The 22,315-nt window shown below is 40.9% G+C and overlaps 1 protein-coding gene across 1 annotated transcript in view; it reads left to right on the top strand.

The window, feature by feature from the left end:
- The window catches only part of LOC132399873 (phosphatidate phosphatase LPIN2-like), a 93,647-nt gene that overhangs the window by 31,231 nt on the left and 40,101 nt on the right, over positions 1 to 22,315 (top strand). The window contains exons 5-10 of the mRNA XM_059980736.1: positions 3,277 to 3,381; positions 3,460 to 3,580; positions 6,358 to 6,835; positions 12,115 to 12,214; positions 19,814 to 20,001; positions 21,031 to 21,124. Of these exons, the coding sequence (XP_059836719.1) occupies positions 3,277 to 3,381; positions 3,460 to 3,580; positions 6,358 to 6,835; positions 12,115 to 12,214; positions 19,814 to 20,001; positions 21,031 to 21,124 (1,086 nt within the window). The remainder of the gene's footprint in view (positions 1 to 3,276; positions 3,382 to 3,459; positions 3,581 to 6,357; positions 6,836 to 12,114; positions 12,215 to 19,813; positions 20,002 to 21,030; positions 21,125 to 22,315) is intronic.

The raw sequence follows: 22,315 nt of genomic DNA on the forward strand, positions 1-22,315 counted from the left end.
ACTCCCGCATTCCTGTTTTGCCATTAACTAAGATTATGGCTTTTTTTTTTAAACCTTATTTTAAGGTTAAAAAAAAGTAGGTAAAAATTACCTACATTTTTCTTTACTGCACTAACATATTTATGCTCCCTCCCCTTGATATTAAAAAGGCAACAATCTTCCATTCCTTAGTTAAAAAAAGTAAGTGCTGCTATATATTATAATAACTGTTTTAAAGTTTGTATTGGTTTAACCAACACACACAAAATGCTGGTGGAACACAGCAGGCCAGGCAACATCTATGAGGAGAAGCACTGTCGACGTTTTGGGCCGAGACCCGTCGTCAGGACTAACTGAAAGGAAAGACACTAAGAGATTTGAAAGTAGTGGGGGGAGGGGGAAATGCAAAATGATAGGAGAAGACTGGAGGGGGTGGGGTGAAGCTATGAGTTGGAAAGATGATTAGCGAAAATGATACAGAGCTGGAGAAGGGAAAGGATCATGGGATGGGAGGCCTCGGGAGAAAGAAAGGGGGAGGGGGAGCACCAGAGGGAGATGGAGAACAGGCTGACTGATGGGCAGAGAGAGAGAAAAAAAACAAGCAACTAAATATGTCAGGGATGGGATGAGAAGGGGAGGAGGGACATTAACGGAAGTTAGAGAAGTCAATGTTCATGCCATCAGGTTGGAGGCTACCCAGCCGGTATATAAGGTGTTGTTCCACCAACCTGAGTGTGGCTTCATCTTGACAGTAGAGGAGGCCATGGATAGACATATCAGAATGTGAATGGGACGTGGAATTAAAATGTGTGGCCACTGGGAGATCCTGCTTTCTGTGGCGGACTGAGCGTAGGTGTTCAGCGAAACGGACTCCCAGTCTGCGTCGGGTCTCACCAATATATAAAAGACCACACCGGGAGCACTGGACACAGTATACCACACCAGCTGACTCATAGGTGAAGAGTCGCCTCACCTGGAAGGACTGTCTGGGACCGTAAATGGTGGTGAGGGAGGAAGTGTAAGGGCAGGTGTAGCACTTGTTCCGCTTACAAGGATAAGTGCCAGGAAGGAGATTGGTGGGAAGGGATGGGGGGACGACGAGTGGACAAGGGAGTCGCGTAGGGAGCGATCCCTGCAGAAAGCAGAAAGAAGGGGGGAGGTAAAGAAGTGCTTGGTAGTGGGATCCCGTTGGAGGTGGTGGAAGTTACGGAGAATTATATGTTGGACCTGGAGGCTGGTGGGTTGGTAGGTGAGGACAATGGGAACCCTATCCCGAGTGGGGTGGCGGGCGGATGGGGTGAGGGCAGATGTGCGGGAAATGGGAGAGATGTGTTTGAGAGCAGAGTTGATGGTGGAAGAAGGGAAGCCCCTTTGTTTAAAAAAGGAAGACATCTCTTTCGTCCTGGAATGAAAAGCCTCATTCTGAGAGCAGATGCGGCGGAGACGAAGGAATTGTGAGAAGGGGATAGCAATTTTGCAAGAGACAGGGTGGGAAGAGGAATAGTCCAGGTAGCTGTGAGAGTCTGTAGTATCCGTAGATAGGCCGTCTCCAGAGATGGAGACAGAAAGATCAAGAAAGGGGAGGGAGGTGTTGGAAATGGACCAGGTAAATTTGAGGGCAGGGTGAAAGTTGGAGGCAAAGTTAATGAAGTCAACGAGCTCAGCATGCGTGCAGGAGGCCACACCAATGCAGTCGTCAATGTAGTGAAGGAAAAGAGGGGGACAGATACCCGTATAGACTTGGAACATGGACTGTTCCACAAAGCCAACAAAAAGGCAGGCATAACTGGGACCCATGCGGGTGCCCATGGCTACACCCTTGGTTTAGAGAAAGTGGGAGGAGCCAAAGGAAAAATTATTGAGAGTAAGAACTAATTCTGCTAGATGGAGGAAAGTGGTGGTAGAGGGGAATTGATTAGGTCTGGAATCCAAAAAGAAGCGAAGAGCTTTGAGACCGTCCTGGTGGGGGAATGGAGGTACATAGCACTGGACGTCCATGGTGAAAATAAGGTGGTGAGGGCTAGGGAACTTAAAATCATTGAAAAAATTCAGTGTGAGAGGTGTTATGAACATAGGTGGGAAGAGATTGAGCAAGTGTGGGGATAAAACAGTGTCAAGGTATGCAGAAATGAGTTCAGTGGGGCAGGAGCAAGCTGAGACAATAGGTCTACCTGGACAGGCAGGTTTGTGGATCTTGGGTAGGAGGTAGAAACGGGAGGTGCGGGGTGTGGGAGCTATGAGGTTGGTGGAGGTTGAGAGATCCCCAGAGCTGATAAGGTTGGTGATGGTATAGGAGACAGTGGCCTGGTGTTCCTTAGTGGGGTCATGATCAAGGGGTAAATAAGAGGAGGTATCAGAGAGTTGTCGCTGTGCCTCGGCCAGGTAGAGGTCAGTATGCCATATAACAACAGCTCCCCCCTTATCAGCAGGTTTTATAGAGCAGAGCATTTGGAAGGAGTGAGGTTGGAATTGGAATAGGATGTGGTGAAGTCAAGACGGTTGATGTCCCGTCGGCAATTAGCAATAAAGAGATCCAGAGCAGGCAGAAAACCAGAGCGGGGTGTCCATGAAGAGGAGAAGGGTTGAAGATGGGAGAAGGGGTCATCGGTGCGGGTAGGAGAGTCCTTGCCAAAGAAGTAAGATTATATTGGTTTATTGTTGTCACATTAACCAAGATAAAATGAAAAGATTTTGTTGTGCGAGCCATCCAGACAGATAACGTCATGCATAATTACCTCCAGGTAGGTACTAAAAGGAAACCTAATACAGGATATAGTGTTGCATGTTACAGAAAAAGTGTGGTGATGGTTAAATAGAGCTCAAGGGCCACTGAGGTAGACTGGGTGATCTTGGTTGGAAGTCTGGAGGTTAGCTTCAGTATTTTTGTTGCTTGTAGGTGTCCCAGTTGACAGGCTGAAATGCTGCTGGGTAGAGAAGCCTTGAAATACAAGGCCACAATGGAGTCAAGTGATAGTGCCTAGTTTTGATCATGGTGAGTGGGTTGTAGATACGTAGGTGGATGAGGAGTGGGTTATAGATCGTATGGCCACACTAGGAGATTGATACTGTGGGTAATGAAATGTCCAACTTTGCTGCTTTCAGAGAACAGCATTAATGTTGTTCACTACCCAGTGTTTGTTTTGTTGTGTTGGTAAACAGTTGTATCCTAAGTGGGAAAATCCTGACAAAGCACAAAATAAATGTTAACTGTTAGTTTTGAAGAGATGTTAACTGAATGGTGTGTGCATAAAATTTAATTGCCCATAATTTTAAAAAATTTTTTTTTCCCTGCTGCAGTGAAGTGTGCCAATTCTTTTCTGAATTACCTGATGAAGATTCAAACACATTCCATTCCCGGGAAATCTATCCATATTCTGATGGCGAATTGTCTTCTCTTGAGAGGTATAATTACTGATTAACAAAAATTTAGGTTTATTTTTGTGATGTGAAGCTTACCTAATAATTCATTTTGTATTTCAGTTGTTCCTATGATCGAATTTCTTCACCAAAAAGTGACTCTGAATTGGTTGTTAAGCCACACGAAGGATCTTTTGTAGGAACAGAGTCTCGGATGCAGTGGGCATGGGGAGGTTTTCCACAGGTGCAGTACCTATTGATAATTTTGTTATTTAAATGCTTTCTGTTCAAAGTAGTTTATAAAGTATTTCTTTATCTCTCTAACCTAAGCAGGTAACAAGTCTGGGGTTTGAAATTCTATCCAGTGTGATGAATTTCAGCATTTTTTAAAGTATTTAGAGTAGTGATCTTGGAGGTAAGATTCTAAGTCTCACACATACTGTATGATACAGAGAAAAGACTGACATAAAGAATGATCTGTCCGTTGATTCTAAGTGTTTTACAGCTAGAACCTGTTTGGAAAGTAGCAGCAATCCAGCTGATACTTTTGTTGCTGGAGCTACTGCACAGGTATAGAAGTTCAGAATTCACTGGCAAGTTCCATTTTTGAGTTTTCCCAACTAGATTCTAGGAACCTGCTTTATTTTATATTTAGTTATCAATTCAGCCTGGTGCAGGTCCTTCTAGCCCTTTGAGCCATGTCGCCTTGCAACCCACTGATTTAACCCCAGCCTAATCACAGGACACCATGCAATGATCAATTAACCTACAGACTGATATACCTTTGGACTGTGGGAGCAAACCAGAGCACCCGGAGGAAACCCATGCAAATGTGCTTACAGACGGCGCTGGAATTGTACTCCGATGCCCCAGGCTGTAATAGTGTCGTGTCAACCATTACACAGCCATTAAGCATATTTTGTCCTTTCAATGACATTCAACTACAGCAGGACTCAAATCTGCAGTCTTCTGATCATTCAGATCCTCATCGCCAGAATCAAATGCCTTCTCCATTAAGCTACACGGCTGACTAATTAATTGACATTCTCCTGTCAGTCAGCTGTGAACATGGGCATGCAAGAGAGAATGCAGTAATTGGAATTTGGAACAAAGACAAGCTTCTGGATGAGCATCATCTCTGGAGGTGAAGGGATAGTTAGATTACTTTGTCTTGGTACAGAGTCTTGACCCAAAACATTTATGTCCCTTTAGTTCCACAGTGAACACGGGCATCTTGTTGCTGAGGACAAGTTGTGATGCTTAATATATTTCTGCCGGTATTTTGAATTTTTTAACCATACTATTTATTTTAAGCATTTTTATTTATTGATGAATTAAACTCTCAAAAAGTTTAAAAATATTTTAATGTCAGTATTGTGCAAAAGTCTTTGGCACCCTAGATTTTTCATATAAATTTTGTTTTAGATGTTTTTTGTATCTTCTGCATTAGTGTGCCAGTAGAAAAGAATAAATTTTAGATTTCAAAACATTCATTTTCCAAAAAAAAAATTAAATGTTACAGAGAAATGTTTGTATTTTGTTAAATAAAGTACCATTAGCTAATAGACCACTCTTCAAATAAAAACTTGATTACTTTGTAAGTATATAACTGCATGATTATACAAAGATAACAAACAGGATGCTAATGATCAGTGATATGAGTTGAATGAGCTAAACTGATTAAGTGAACCAGAGATGGGTGTAGGAAGAATCAAACTAACTGAAGGAAACTAACAAACTAAGAGGTGAGGTTGTAGCAGATGTGACAGCTTCACTGTCAATCATCGATTCTTACACCATGGCAAGAGGAGCATAGCAACAAGGACACAGGGTCCTTGCTCCCAAGCTGGAATTTTGCGGCAGTCAGGAATTTCCAGATGTGCTGCCCATGCTCTTTTGAAGAAGCACAAAGAAATAGGCAAAGTTGAGGAGAACACTGGATGGCCACAGAAACTGAGTGCAGCAGATGAGAGGTACATCAAACTGATGTCCCTTCTAAGTCGGAAGAAGTCCAGCACTGCTATCAGCTCTGAACTCACAGAAGCCAGTGAACTCCAGTGAACTCACTGGAGGCCGTGTACACCCTTCTACAGTCTCCTGTCAGAAATGGTCTTCGTAGAAGAGTTGCCTGGAAGCCATTCCCCTGAAGAGGAAGCAAAGCCAAAAGACTCTCCTGCACATAAAAATAAAGGACGGGTGCTAAACAATGGCTGCAAGTACTCTGAAATTTGAAATTTTTGGCTCAAGCAGGTGGCATTTTATCTGTAGAAGAGCTGGAGGTGCTACATGGTTGAGTGCCCGCAGTCAACAGTGAAGCAAGGAGGAGGTTCCCTGCGGGTTTGGGGCTGCATTTCTGCAAATGAGTTGGTGATCTAGTTAGAATTAAAGGAATCCTCAATGCTGAAGAGTACAAGCAGATTCTGATCCATCATGCAATGCCATCAGTGGAGGCTTCAGATTGGTCCAAACTTCATTCTGCAGCCGGGCAATCATGCTAATCACATAGCAACGGTCACAAAGAACTATCTTCAGTGAAAGGAACAAGAAGTTCTGCAACTGGTGGTGTGGCCTCCACAGAGCTCTGATCTCAGTATAATTGAGGCTGTCTGGGATTAGCTGGAGAGACAGAAGCAAGCGAGACAGCTAAAATCTGTAGAACTGTGGCAAGTTTTCTAAGATGCTTGGAACGGCCTACCAGTTGATTTTCTTACAAAGCTGCGAGACAGTGTAGCTGAGAGAATGATTTAGAAACTTTTCATTTCATTAGTTTTGAAAGCATCTTTACAGAAATTTTTAAAATGTGCTTAAGACTTCTAAACAGTGCAGTCGATCATCTATAACATATTTCCACAAAAAGATTAAGAAAATATTTTCAGTGCTTTATCTTTACTGATGCCTTGTGTTGCTTTAATTTATTATTAAAAAATCTTATTTTTGACTGAATAATAAAATTTAACATAAATTTTAGTAAAATACGTTTTTAAGTAGATTAATAGCCATTATTTCTCCTTTATTTTACAGATGAGTAAAATGGAAAAGTCTGAACAACCAAGAGTGGCCACCATTACACCTTCTGAGCATACACATTTCAGAGTCATCATGGACAACAGTGCAGCAGAAGCAACTACTTCTGATTCGTCTGATATCAACAACACCATAACCGTTTTCAAGCCACAGCCTCGGACCCAAAGAAGTCCTTTGCTCGAAACATCAGTGGAACAAACAGTTCTATCCACTGCAGGGGAAACTTTTTTAGGAGATGACTTATGGTCGTTGGACCAAACAGAAACTGTGACAGAGACTTCTGTAATGAACTCGACGGAACAACCATCACTTTCAGAAGCTGAACTCTGTGCATCTGAAGAGAAGGGTGATGTCTTTCAATCAACTTTGCAGCCAGAAGCTGACAGCCCTTCTTTGGAAAGCAGTAACAGTCTTTTGCAGCAGATGGTGTGCTCTGATGGTGCTGCAAAAACAGATGAAATGGATAAAAAGAGAGGTAACTGAATAAACCTAAAATAGTGTGATTCATCATATATAATTCCATCTGTGTAATAAGTTTAGAGTTATAATGCAAATACGGGAGGTTCTGCAGATGCTGGAAATCTAGAGTAATACACAAAATGCTGGAAGAACTCAGCAGGTCAATCCCAATGAAGGGTCTTGCCCGAAGCATCAACTTTATTTCTTTCCATAGATGCTGCCCTATGTGAGTTCCTCCAGCATTTTGTGTGTTACTCTAGAGCCGGGGTTTCCAAACTCTTATTTCATGGACCCCTATCATTTACCGAGGGGTCTGTGGATCCTAGGTGAGGATCCCTTGCTCCAGAGTTACATTTGTAAGAAAAAGTTTGTGAACGCTTTGCAATTACCTGGTTTTCTGCATTAATTACTCATGAAATGTGGTCTGATCTTCAACTAAGTTGCAATAGTAGACAAACACAATCTGCCTAAACTAATAACACACAAACAATTGTACCACTTCTCGTCAGTACTGAGTACACCATGTTTTGATCAAAACAACTTTCAGAGGACCTTAGAAGAAGAATTGTAGAGATGCATGAAGCTGCAAAAGGCTGCAAAAGCATTTATAAAGACCTGAGTGTTCATTAGCTCCACGATAAGACAAGTTGTCTACAAATGGAGGAAATTCAGTACTGTTACTACTCTCTCGGAGTGAGCGTCCTGCAAAGATCACATTAAGAGCACAGACTCGGTATTCTAAACGATATCCCTAATTGATATCATGATTTGCAGGTAATTATTTTGAAACACATTATGGACATTGCATGTCTCAGTTCATTGGAGGCTCAGACTTCATTTTACCGAGTGTCTTTAAGGATGCACACTGTTGGCAAAAAATCATAATCACTTTTCTCATCATGGCCTGTTTTTTTCAAACTTTGTCTTCAGAAACATTTCTCCTGTACTTGTAAGTCTGTACCTGAGAACTCTCCAGCCACATTGTAACTGGTGGTTGGCAGCTTCGTTCTGTGTAATGATTTGTATATAACTGATTACTGTTTTATTCAAATGAATTGGAATGTTCCAAGCAGGAAAACAAGCATAAAAGAACTGTCAAAGGCATATTGAAGTGGCAAGATGTTTTCTGATGTTCTTGTGAACAAAGATACCACGTTTAATCTTTGGTCTGAAATGAGTTTGTTTCACCTCCTTTGGGTTTAGAAAGACAGTTGTTAGTTGTATTCTTTGCTGGATAGAATGTAGCTGGAGATAGAATATGGAGATAGTTTGATAAGTATAGTATATGCATTCAGCTAGCTAGTAGCTCTCTTCACACTTGCGCAAGTTAACCAATCTGGCACTCGTGTTAGCACATCCCGCAAAAGTTAGTGCATTTAAGAAATGGGGGCAAGTGATCGATAGGAAAATTGTAAAGATTAAAGAGCGGTTAGCTTTATTTGTCACATATGCATCAAAGCATACAATGAAATGTGTCATTTGCATGAAATCAAATCTGTAAGGACTGTGCTCGGTAGCCTGCAAGAATCGCTTTGCTTTCAGCGCCAACGTAGCATGCCCACAAGTCACTCACCCTAACTGTACGCCTTTGGGATGTGGGAGGAAACCGGAGCACCTTGGAGGAAACTGACATGGTGACCAGGAGAAGGTGTAAGTTCTTTAGATTGCGGTGGGAATCGAATCCTGAACTTACCATTGGCACTGTAATAGCATTAGGCTAACCATTACACTGCCATGCTGCCTTATGGCAATGTATTATAAAATGTGTTAATTATCATAGTTCAATCTATGGGGATTTCATCAGTAATTGCTGGCAAACCCTTCCCATGCAGAAATAGGTATGTAGAGTTAAACTAAAACGATGGTTTCATGGAAACAAACACTTTGACTTTGATAGTGCTATGAGGCACAGTAGTTAATCATGGCATAAGTCCGTAGTACACATCTTCCAAATATCAAAGTTTGGAGCCTTGTGCATATTTGTCAAACACAGAAATAAAGAAGCCAACTAGTAGGAATTTGCCCCAGTCTGAAAATTTATGAGCAAATTACTTAAGATCATTCCATTTGCCTGGATTGCTGCATAGAAGGCTTGAGCAGTAGTCTTAAGATCTTCTCGTGTATCACATTTTTATCACGTTTTAGGTCGTGCAGGAAAGATAGCTGTAAGAATAAGAATGATCTGCAACCATATTAAATATCATTTTTGAACTTTGTTCAATTGCTTCAAGTAGGTAGGGTCATAAAGAAAGCTTTTGGCACATTGGCCTTCAGAGGTCAATGTACTGAGCACAGGATTTAGGATGTTATGTTGACGTTGTGTAAGATGTTGGTGAGGCCAGATTTGGAGTATTGTGTGAAATTTTGGTCAACTACCTACTGGCAAGATGTAAATAAGATTGAAGGAGTACAGAGAAAATTTACAAGGATGTTGCTGTGACTGGGGGACCTGAGTTATAAGGAAAGATTGAATAGGCTGGAACTTTATTCGCTAGAATGTGGAAGGTTCAGGGGAGATTTGTTTGTGATATACAGCATTATGAGGGGTATAGATAGGGTAAATGTAAGCAGGCTTTTTCCACCAGAGGTCATGCATTAAGGGTGAAAGGTCAAATGTTTAAAGGGAACATGAAGGGAACCTTCCTCACTCAGAGGGTGTTGAGAGTGTGAAATGAGCTGCCAGCATAAATGGTGGTGAATGTGATTTTGATATCAATGTTTCAGAGAAGTTTGGATAGGTACGTTGACGGGAGGGCTATGGTCCATAAGAAGATCGATGGGTCTAGGCAGCTTAAATGGTTTGGTGTAGACTAGATGGGCCAAATGGCCTGTTTCTGGGCTGTAGTTTTCTATGACTGTAAAATCTAGACTTGGGGCACTGCAGATGGTTCAAATTTATTTCCATAGTTAGATTGCCATCCTGATCTCCAAAATGTGTTAAATAAACCCAAATTGTATATGACTAAATAATGATTAAATAATGGTAACATTGTGGCTGGCAATATTGGTTCCTCTGGTGCTGCTCATGGTTGGCTCACTATTCTGGAGCATGGTTGTGATGTTTGGTTGCTTGTCCACCCTAACCTTTTGCTGTTTGAAAACTAGTAACTTAGATGGGGTGATATCACTGATGTCAACAGACTCTAGGCGAGTCATAGAGGAATACTGTATCTGTATATAAAGTGTAAACATTATAAACTTGCAGTAAGAGTCCACAACAATAGATGTACGTAAGCAGTAATTTTTGCAGCTGTGCAAAGCAGAATAAAAATGATGGTCAGGTATTGTGTAGTGTTTAGCCATTATCTTACACCATCTAGTGGCATAAGTAGTATGGTGAATCACAAACAAGAGAAAATCTGCATATGCTGGAAATTCTCCTCTCTCTCTCATACGCGCACGCACACACGCACACGCACACGCACACGCGCACGCACACACACACACAGTGAGTCTCTGGACTCTTCATCCTGTCGACTGTTCACTGTTTTCTGTAAGACGCTGCCTGGTCTACTGAGTTCCACCAGCATTTTGCGTGTGTTACTAGGACGTACTGTATGTTGGTTAGTTCACTGGATTACTACTCAGAAGGCTGGATTATTGAAGTAGATATGTGGATTTGAAGCCTAACAAGTCGCATAGGATATTGGCTTTCAGTAATGCTGAACATGAGACTACCCAAATTGTTGTAAACATTGATCAGATTCACTGCAGATAGTCTGCTCTTGCCCCGTCTCTCTCTCATCCATGGTCATCTGGTTGATTACAGCCACCCCTTGAAACAGGAAACCAGCAGATGAGCTACAGTTAACAATATTGAGCAGGATTGTCTTGGCCTTTCCAGTGATGCCTATATCTCTGAAATAAATAAACAAACATAACAATAGAGTCTAATTTGTGTAGTTGAAGTCACACCTTCTAACCTCACCTCCTTATTCTCACCCTGTTGATGTGATCCACTTTGCATCAATTCACTTTATTTGATGGTGCTGTGCAGTGCCACTAATTAAAAAAAACCTTTCATTTAGTTTGTTTTGTTACTTAGCAGCTTTGTGCTGGCATTAAAATGCTTACTTGCTGCACTCAATCTGCAGTGGTTATTCTTTCAGCCCATCAGTCAGAATGTGGGATTCCTATTCCCACGCATCTCCACTTTGTTACTTCTCTTTGTGCCTTCAGAAATTTTCTGGAGATGTATGCTGCACACCCCTTTATCCCCTTTGAATCTCTCTACCCATTACCCCTACTCAAAACCCACTTATTTCTAGTCTGAACGCTCTATAACAAGGGTTCCCAACCTGGGGTACACGGACCCGTTGGTTAATGGTCCACGGGATAAAAAAGTGTTGGGAACCCCTGCTCAGTAACATCTTTCCATATGCAGCGTGCTGCAATTAAGTTAATTTAATTTTTGTATTTTTTTTCCTGCTTTAAAGCATCTTAGTTCAGTATGCCATTTTGTAGTATATATTTGCAACTAATTGATCTTCCTTGTAAACTTTTCACCCTGCCAGACACCCAGCTCACAAAAGAATGGATATTAAATGTGCCGTATTATTGTTTTGATCAATATCTTACAGCTCTCTGCTTTCCTGCCATTGATCTACAACAGAATGGTTAAAAGATCATGATTGATTTTGTCCACTTTTTTCCCTGCTGAATTAAATATTTAAATATAAACTTGATTTCCAATATTTTGTGAAAATAATTTCTCCATATTTTCTGGATTTTATCTACAGTTGTAGTTCCTATTTCTGGAAATTGATAGTGGACACAGATTGAAGTCTTGGGCAATGTGATTGCAGTTATGCCTTTAGCAGAAACTCTACTAGTTAAAAACATTGTGATCTGGTGCTCCTGAGATCTTAATGAAGGGCAAAGACTAAATTCAGTGAGTTCACATTCAAACCATTCGAGTACTTTTTAGGGGTATATGAGCAGCTTATAGACACCTCTCAATTAAAATAGTAGTTTGTATTGTAGATTCTTTCCAAGACGACATTAAAAAGGGGCATTGTTTAATGTGATTTAAAAGTAATTTTAACATGATCTAGAAAGCATACTGTATACAAGAGAATAAAAAACCCGTTGTATTTCAAATTTTAATGCTGGATATTGTCTAGTTTTATATGTACATCTCATTCTTAACTAACTTCTGGCTGCTTTCCAAGCAAATACATGACTGTTATTACAACCAGAATTTAACAACATATTTAGATTCTAATTTTAGAATGTTTTTGTATTATGTTAAATGGCAGAGAGTAGATACTAATATATTTCTGTGTTCTTGGATAGGTGGATCTAAAAGAAGCCAACATCTGGGTCCTTGTGATATCTACTTGGATGACCTCCAAAAGCTGGATCCTAATATTGCGGCTCTGTATTTCCCTAAGAGGTATTGTGATCAAAATATATAAATCAAAATGTACGAGTCAGGAAGAAGATTATGAAGCATTATGTTCGATACCAGCTTGGCTGCAGGAGCTGATGGGAGGATGTTCAATGACATCAAGCTCAGGGGCTCCACTCTGGATTTGCTGTTTGGGTTTACTCCTGTAGCCTTTGTCTCTCTTGAGGCTGCCCACAAGGCGGCGGGGCCATTTACCCATAGCTGGGGAACTGGTTCATGAATACCAGGGTGAGTCCACACACTGGTGGGCCTGCATGCTACTTATGCAGGGGCCAGATTTCCTCCCCGTCCTCTGTAGTTCAGCCTGAGTACTAAAGGAGTTCAGTTTCTGTGTGTCGCCAGCAAGTAGGCACTACGTAAGGCTTGCTGTTGGAGAGGCTATGTATTGGCTGGGAGATACTTACACATTCAGCTCTCCTTTTCACGAGACTGCTAGCCAGTGGTGGAAGCTGAAAGTGAGAGCAACGAGCACTACCCACTATACTACCACACTAACCATTTTATCCACATATATAGACATGTGTGTAACTTGCCTCCTTACTTTATAGATATGTATACAAATCAAAAATATCACAGCTGCCCATAGGAAAAGACAAGACTTTTACAAGATTTAGATATTCCAACAGGGGCCAACAGTGTCATCCTGAAATTCACAAAATGCTTATCTTCAGCAGCTTGGGGTTGATCCCAAGTTCAAATACTAGGCTGCAGTTACAGTTTTGAGATTAATTTGATTACCATGTTTTATTTATAGTTATTTTCAGTTTTTTTTTCAATAGTTCTACCTCTTGAAGCCTTAAAGTTATAGGTCATATTCTTATTTGATCTTTTAAAACAAAATGGAGCAAGAATAGGTTTCTTGGGGAGTTCATGGTTTGTCCATAGCTCAGTTTATTACATTATATCATCTGAAATTATCTGTCGTGATGGATCATCTGTGTAGGTATTACAGCTCATTAGTATAACAACATTAATGCCTTTTACTAATTGGCCAGTATGACTGACCTTGTGCTGCATTTGTCAAAAAATGTTGATCCTGATTTCCCCTTTTGTTGCCATCTGTTTTCTGGATATGTGTTAAGAATAAGAACTTTGTCACATTTTATTTGATGTCTCCTGTTGGTCATCCTTCAAATCTATTATGGCAATAATTTATGAACTGCACATTTCAGGAGTTTTTGAAGAGACGAGAGAAATTTTGATATTTACCCAAGATTTTTGCAGTTGCATTCCTTTTTCTTCTGGTTAAGGCAGAAAGTTAAGGTGATAATATAAAAATATGGGACATAGAGTACAAGAAAATAGGAGTATACTATCCTGACTCTCAAGCCTGTCTTGCTATTCAAATTATCATGAATAATCTTCTCCGTGCTTCATTTCCTCTTCTGTCTCAGTTCCCTGTATTTTCAATTCCTTAATCTTTCAAAAATGTAACTCTCCTCTTCAAAGACATTCAACCCTACATGTAGAGAATTCCAGAGATTCACTGCCCTCCACAAGAAGAAATTCCTATGCATCTCAGTTTAAATGACCACTCCTTTGTAGTTATGATCCCATATTCAATCCTCTCCTATCTGTGAAACACCTACTTTCTCATGCTTCTTTAAAAATTTGTGTCAATCAGATCCTCTTTCTAAGTTCTAAAGGATAGCGATTCAGTTATTTTAGCTATTCATGATAGGACAGATCTATTTCTAGAAATGTGCTTCTTGAAAGCAGCTTCCTATGCCTGTATATATCCCGTCTTAGGAGATATGCAGATGTATATTGGGGCTAAGCACAGCTCCAATGCCATATTTAAGTTTGTTGATATACCACTTTGTTGGCCAAATCAAAGACGGTGATCAATCAATAGACAATAGGTGCAGGAGTAGGCCATTCAGCCCTTTGAGCCAGCACAGCCATTCACTGTGATTGTGGCTGATCATCCACAATCAGTACCCCGTTCCTGCCTTCTCCCCATATCCTTTGACTCCGCTATCTTTAAAAGCGCTATCTAACTCTCTTTTGAGCATATAGGAGGGAGAGGAACACCAACTTCACTCGATGTCAGCAAAACCAAACAGGAGAAGTCGATCCTCATCAGGGGATCAGAAGTGGAGAGGGTCAACGCCTTTAAATTCCTCGGGATTATCATTTCAGAGGATCTGCCCTGGGTCCAGCATAAAAGTGCCATTACAAAGAAAGTAGGGCAGCACCTCTACTGTTATAGAAGGTTGTGCTGACTTGGCATGTCATCTAAAACTTTTGATAAACTTCTATTGTTGCGCGGTGCAGAGTATGATGACTGGTTGCATCACAGCCTTGTATGGAAACAACATTGTGCTTGAATGTAAAATCCTACAGAAAGTAGTGAATACAGCCCTGTCCATCATGGGTAAAGCCCTCATCCATCATCATCTACACAGAGCACTCTTGCAGGATAAGCAGCATCTATCATCAAGGACCCCCACCATCCAGGCCATGTTCTCTTCTCCCTGCTGCCATCAGGAAGGAGGTACAGAAGCCTCAGGACCCATACTTCAGGTTCAGAAACAGTTATTACCGTGCAACCATCGGGCTCTTGAACCAGAGGGGATAATTTCATTCAACTTCACTCACCCCAACAATGAACTGTTCCTACAACCTATGGATTCACTTTCAACGACTCTTCATCTCATGCTCTCGATATTTATTGCTTATTTCTTTTTTCTGTATTTGTACAATTTGTTGTCTTCGGTACGTTGGTTGTTTGTCCATCTTTCATGCAATTTTTCATTGATTCTACTTTGTTACTTTGTATTTACTGTGAATGCCTGCAAGAAAATGAATCTCAGGGTAGTATCTCATGGTGACATTTGTGTACTTTATTACGAAATTTACTTGGAACTTTGAACTGTTTGCAATATTTCAGGTGTGACCTCCACACCCTGAACAAGTACAACAATGCTTCACTTCTGAATGCCAGACCCCTTCAGTAAATGCCATTATGTCATTTGCCTTCCAAATTATGTGTGGTATTTGCCACTATTGTGATTCATGCACAAGAATACATTTTTTGGTATCTGCGAGGAGTCCCGGAACCAATCCCTCACGGATAAGGAGGGCCGACTGTACTTGTTCCTTGTGATGGGAATTGTTGCAGATTTTTCTGTGCTGTCTGAAACTAGCCCATGGGACAATCTGCAAGTCATTTACTTTCGCAGACAGGATTAACCCAAGGATGCTGTCTTGTAAAATTCAGAATCAGTTTTAATATGCCACAGAATGAGATACACTTCTTGAGGTGCTGATAACTTCACAACTCTTTTCAAGCCATAACAATTTTTATGGTGAACGTTTATGAAATAGGACTAATTGGATTAAGGTGCATGAATTATAAGGAAAAAATAGGCAAAATCGTAAAGGAAAGGATTTGTGTCAATTTATTGTTGTGGCATGATTCTCCTGTGTTATAATACAGGAGTGGGTGGTTGGCAACAAACCCTGGCAATCTGCAGGAGAACTGTAGACAGGGCCTTTCCTCCTTTACCAACCACTTTGTTGAGCACCTGGATGAATTATGTCCAAAATCCAATTTGGACCTAATGACATGGGAGATGAGGTTGTATTTACAGTCAGAGATTTAAAACATATGGACTGGTTGCATCACAGCTTGATATGGAGGCTTCAATCCACAGGATCACAAGAAGATACAGAAGACTCCAGCCCCTTCAAGACTCAGCCAGATTCATCACAGGCACAACCCTCCCCATGGCTGAGGATATCTTCAAGAAGTAGTGCCTCAAGAAGGCAGCATGCATCACTAAGGACCCCCACCATTCAGGACATGCCCTCTCTTAATACTACCCCCAATGAGGAGATACAGAAGCCTGAAGACCCACACTCAATGATTCAGAAACAGCTGCTTCTTCTCCTTGATCTGATTTCTGAACAGTTCACTAACTCCTTTTTTCTGCCTTTTTTGTAATTTAGAGTACTTTTGTGCCTTTGCACTACGTTGCTGCTGAATAGTCTGTGTGTAAAACCAGCACCTAACCTTACATACGAGCATTTTCTGAGATATAGAGTTAATTGTTGTGATCAGACTGGATAAATAAGTTCAGGAGTAGATCAGTAGATGAGCAGTAGCAAATATTTAAGCAATTAGAGTCATAGAAAAGTACAGCACAGAAACAAGGCCTTCAGCCCTTCTGGTCCATGCCAAAATATTTAACCAGCCTACTCCCATGCTCCTGCATTGGGACCATAGCCCTCCATACCCCTACCATGTACTTATCCAAGCTTCTCTTAAATGTTGAAATCTAGCTTGCATGCACCACTTGCACTGGCAGTTTGTTCCACAATCTCATGACCCTCTGAGTGAAGAAACTTCCCTTAAACTTTTCATTTTTCACCCTTAACCCATGACCTTTAGTAGTAGTCTCACTCCAACTCAGTGGAAAAAGTCTACTTGCATTTACCCTCTCTATACCCCTCATAATTTTCTATACCTCTATAAAATCTCCTCTCAGTCTGTAAAGCTCCAAGGGATAAAGTCCTAACCTATTCATTCATTCCTTATAATTTAGGTCCTCCAGACCCAGCAACATCCTTGTAAATTTTAAACTTTATTTCATCTTTCCTGTAGGTAGGTGACCAAAACTACACACAATACAGTCGGCCTTCCTTATCCACGGGGGATTGGTTCCGGGACCCTTCGCGGATACCAAAATTCGCGGATGCTCAAGTCCCTTATGCAACCTGTCTCAATGCAGTGGACCTTAGGACCCAGCGGAACCCCAGACCTTATTTAACCTGTCTCAGTGAGGTGGACATTAGGACCCGGCGCCAGAGCTCTGAATGCGCAGTGTTTCTGTTCACGAAGATAATCATGATCACGATTGAAAATAAAGTGGAAATAATAAAGCGATCAGAAAGAGGTGAAACGCCGTCGGTCATTGGAAAAGCATTAGGCTACAATTTTAAAGGATAAAGTAAGAAAGGCTCTGCCCCAATGAAAGCTGCAATTATTACGAAGCAACACAGTGGTTTAATTATTGGTTTTTGGGTTTTTTATGCTCACATCCACCCGGCATGGTGGAGAGTGCACTCGGGAGTGATCTTTCCCGAGCCCTGAGAACTTCCGTTCCCAAGCCCGGCGATGAAACATACATTCTTAAGTGTTTTGTATGCATAGAAAGGTAAAATATATACTATATACTAAGACAAACGTTTGACTAACTGACGCTAAATAATACCAGATGTACCTGTTCCGACTTTTTTCAATCCCGATGCACGATAATCCACACACATCCCCCCGTATACTTTAAATCATCTCTAGATTAATTATAATACCTAATACAATGCAAATGCTGTGTAAAATGGTTGTTATACTGCATTGTTTAGGGAATAATGACAATAAAAAAAATCTGTACATGCTCGAACAACAAGTGTTGGAAGAGCACTTTCAGGTTTTTCCGATCTGCGGTTGGTTGAATTTGCGCATGCAGAATCCGCAGATAAGGAGGGCCGACTGTACTCCAAGTTAGGCCTCACTGATGTCTTAAATAACTTCAACATAACATCCTGTCTCCTTTACTCAGTACCTTGATTTTTGAAGGCCAGTGTTCCAAGAGCTTTCTTTATGACCCCATCAGCTTGTGTTGCCACTTTCAAGTAACTGTAGACCTATATTTCCAGATTCCTTTGTTCTACTGCACTCCTCAGCGCTGCACCATTCACTGTGTAAAACCTACCCTGGTTGGTCCTACGGAAGTGCAACACCTTGCACTTGTCTGCATTAAATTCCATCTGCCTTTTTTCAGCAAATTTTGCCACTGGTCCAGATCCTGCTGTAAGCAGTGATGGTCTTCCTTGCTGTCCACTACATCCCCAATCTTGGTGTCATCTGTAAATTTGCTGATCCAGTTAACCATATTATCATCCAGATTGTTGATATTGATTACAGACAACAATGGACCCAGCATTGATCCCTGCAGCACTCCAGTAGTCACAGACCTCCAGTTAGAGAGGCAGCCATCTACTACCACTCTCTGGCTTCTCCCACAAAGCCAATGTCTAATCCAATTTACTACTTCATCTTGAATGCTCTTGACCAACCTCCCATGAGGGTCCTTGTAAAATGTCTTGCTTAAAGTCCATTTAGTGTCCAACATCCACTGCCTTGCCTTCATCAACTTTCCCGAAAAACACAATAATATGGGTTAGACACAACCTACCACACGTGAAGCCATGCTGACCATTTTAATTAGTCCATGTCTTATTGGAATATTCGTATATCTAGTCCCTTAGAAAACCTTCCAGTAGCATCCCCACTTCTGATGTCAGGCTTGCTGGCGTATAATTTCTGGGTTTATTTTTAGAGCATTTCTTAAACAGCAGAACAGCATTGGCTATACTACAATCTTCCAGCAATTCACCTGTTGCCAATAAAGATTTAAATATCTCTGCTAGGGCCCCGGCAGTTTCTGTGCACTTGTCTCATGTCGGATCCAAGGGAATATCTTATCAGGCCCTAGGGATTTATCCACCCTAATTTTCTGCAAGACAGCAAATACCTCCTCTATAAATTGATGCCATTTTGCCTTACTTTTATAGACTCTGTGTCCATCTCCTGAGTAAATACAGATGCAAAAAATGCGTTTAAGATCTCCCTCATCTCTTTTGGCTCCATGCATGGATTACCATTCCGATCTTCCAGAGGACCAATTTTGGCCCTTGCAATTCTTCTGCTCTTAACATCTCTGTAGAGTTCTTAGGATTCTCCTTAGGCTTGTCTGCTAAAGGGAATCTTGTTCCTTCTTTTAGCCCTCCTGATTCCTTTCTTAAGTGTTCTTTTGCATTTCTTATACTTCATAGGCCCTTCATTTGTTCCTACTTGCCTATGCCTGCAATGAACCTCCTCTTTTTTTTCCTTAACCAGGGCCTCAATACCTTTTGATTAGCAAGGTTCCCTACGTCTGTTATTTTTACCTTTTCCTCTTCAGAGCTATTAACTCACAATAGAAATTTAGCCCTGGTTGGAAAGAAGGAGTTCATGAGATGGATGAATGTTTCATGGTTAATAACGGAGGTCAGAGAAAATATTAGATTAAAAACTAGCAGTGGGCAAGAATTTTTCAAGAACCAGCAGGGGGAAAGAAAACTGTCAAGGACTATCAAAATAAGTCAATTTAATGGATACGTGGAAAGGAAGTAAGTTGCTGAAGTCCAGAATCCCTAAAGGTGAGGGAATTACTTACAGGAGGCAAGAAAATGATAAATAAGTTAAATGAATACTTTGCATCAGTCTTCAGAGTGGAGGAAACTGCAAGTATCCATAAGCAATGGAAAAATTTGCATCTGTGTATGCATGTACTTGTGCATATGCTAATAAACTTGACTTTGAAAACTCCAAAGCATAGGAAAACGGACAAGGAGTACAGTAATGAATCAACCATGATCCTGCTGAATGGCAGTACAGTTGAATGGGTCATTCATTTCTCTGATGTAATTAAGTTGCCTTGTGATATTTTTGATTAATATGCAAGTTGTAATTTCAGTCAAATGTCTCAGTTTTAATTATTTTTCTACTGGTTCTAACTGTGGCTGCTTCCTTTTCAGTGAGCAGGAGTCAGGTTCGAAACTGTTGAATGAACCCGGTACACATTCAGAGTCCCAATCTCCTCAATCGGTCGGAAGTGCGGCTGCAGATAGTGGTACGGAGTATCTCTCCGATTCGGCTAGTGAGCTACCTGATGTAAATCTCTCTCTCTGTGGTGGTCTCAATGATAACAATGAGATATCCCAAGGTATAGTAAAATGGAGTAAAAATGTTGTCTTTAGCTGTTAATTATGTACTTTTTTTTGACTTTTTAATTTCTTGTATTTGGTTATTGTACTGGAATGTGATTTACCTTGTCAGGTGTTTCAATGTTTTCCAACAATGTAATTCTGTTTTCTTTTGCAGTTAATGCAAAAGTCACCTTGAAAACAGTACCCCTAAATTAACTGGTATTGAATAATTTATTTGTGCCGATGATTTGATCCACAATTTATTATTAAAGTACATGTATGTCACCATTTACAGTACAACCTTGAGATACATTTTCTTGCAGACATTGATGGTAAATACAAGCAACGCAACAGAATCAATGAAAGACGGCACCCCCTCCCACCCCTTAGAATGGGCAAACAGTTGATGTGCAAAAGACGACAAACTGTGCAAATACAAAAAAATGAAAACAATACTAATAATAAATAAATAAGCAATAAATATTGAGAACGTGAGATGAAGAGTCCTTGAAAGTGTGTCCAGTTCCTAGGGAACAGTTCAGCGATGGCGCGAGTGAGTTATCCCTCTGGTTCAAGTGCCTGATTGTTGAGGGGTAATAACCATTCCTGAACCTAGTGGTGTGCATCCTGAGACTTCTGTACCGCTTTCCTGATGGCAGCAACGAGAAGAGACCATGGCCTGGATGGTGAGGGTCCCTGATGGATGCTGCTTGATGGATTATGTTTGAATTATATGTAGGAAATGAATTTGAATATTTAAGCCCAGAGGTAGCTGGTTTGCTGCTAATATAATTAGATTGTACTCACATGCTTGATCTAAATGTGAATGTGTTGTCAATATGCTTACTGTTACAAAAGATGAGGAATTATTACCCACAGAACAATTGACAACCTTTTTTTTCTTTACTGCAATGTAATTGTGCACTCTCTCATCAGTCAATCATTTTGATTTTTGGTTCTGTTTACAAATTTGAGATTTTTTGTGTTAACTCTTTTCCTGTATGGTGGAGATTCTTGGAAATAAATGGTTGTTATCTGCATCACAGGGAAATTTGTCCAACATATGGTCACATACCAAGATTTGGTGGAAAATCCTGGAATAATCGATGATCCAAACCTGGTTATTAGAATCAATAAAAAGTAAGTTTACTAAATTCATATAAATACATATTTTTGCACTGGTATTTTAAAATCTGGGGTGATGTGTTGAATTTTTAGAGTTTTTTTTTAAAGTTAAAATTCATGAATATATAAATTTTCAATAAAGGTGTTTCTACCAGTCTGTTGTCACCAGTAGAATCTTCTATGCGGTGGTGTGCTGGGCAATGGCATCAACATGAGTGATGCCAACAGGCTCAATAAACTGATTAGAAAGGCTAGCTCTGTTGTAGGAGTCAGACTGGAGACTGTGGTAGAGCAAAGGACTCTACGGAAAATCCTGGCAATTCTGGAAAATGTTTCTTACCCTCTGCATGTCACCTTGGCTGAACAGATGAGCACTTTTAGTAACAGACTAAGATAATTGATTTTGTACCTTGTGCATTATTCCGAAGAATACCTGCCTTTGCTGTTCCACTGTCTTTTCTGCTAGGCTATCCGTCCAGTCAACTTTGGCCAGCTCCTCCTTCATGCCTCCATAGTTTCCCCTGTTCAACTGCAACACTGACACCTCCGAGCTGCCCTTATCCTCAAATTGCAGATAAAAACTCATCATATTATGATCACTACCTCCTAATGGCTCCTTTACTGCAAGATCGCTTATCAAATCCTATTCATTACATAACACTAAATCCAGAATAGTCTTGTCCCTGGTTGGCTCTCGTACAAGCTGTTCCAAGAATGCATCCCGTAGGCACTCTCCAAACTCCCTATCCTGTGGTCCAGCACCAACCTGATCCTCCCAGTTCACCTGCATGTTGAAATCCCCCATAACTACTGCGACATTACCTTTGCCACATGCCAATGTTAACTCCCTATTCAACTTGCACCCAATATCCATGCTACTGTTTGGTGGCCTGTAGACAACACCCATTTGGGTCCTTTTGCCCTTACTGTTCCTCAGTTCTGTCCACACAGACTCTACTTCTCCTGACCCAATGTCCCCCCTTGCAAAGGACTGAATCTCATTCCTCACCAACAGGGCCACCCCACCCCCTCAGTTCATCCCCCAGAGAAGGAAGGATTCAAAGGGGGGAAAGGGGCCACAGTGGTTGACAAAGGAAGTCAGAGATTGCATAGCATTTTAAAAAAAAAGGAAGACAGAGCTAAGGTGAGTGGGAGGACGGATGATTGGGAAGTTTTTAAGGAACAACAGAACTTAACTAAAAAGAC

This window comes from Hypanus sabinus, chromosome 9 (genome assembly GCF_030144855.1).
Source record: "Hypanus sabinus isolate sHypSab1 chromosome 9, sHypSab1.hap1, whole genome shotgun sequence".
Classification (NCBI taxonomy): Eukaryota; Metazoa; Chordata; class Chondrichthyes; order Myliobatiformes; family Dasyatidae; genus Hypanus; species Hypanus sabinus.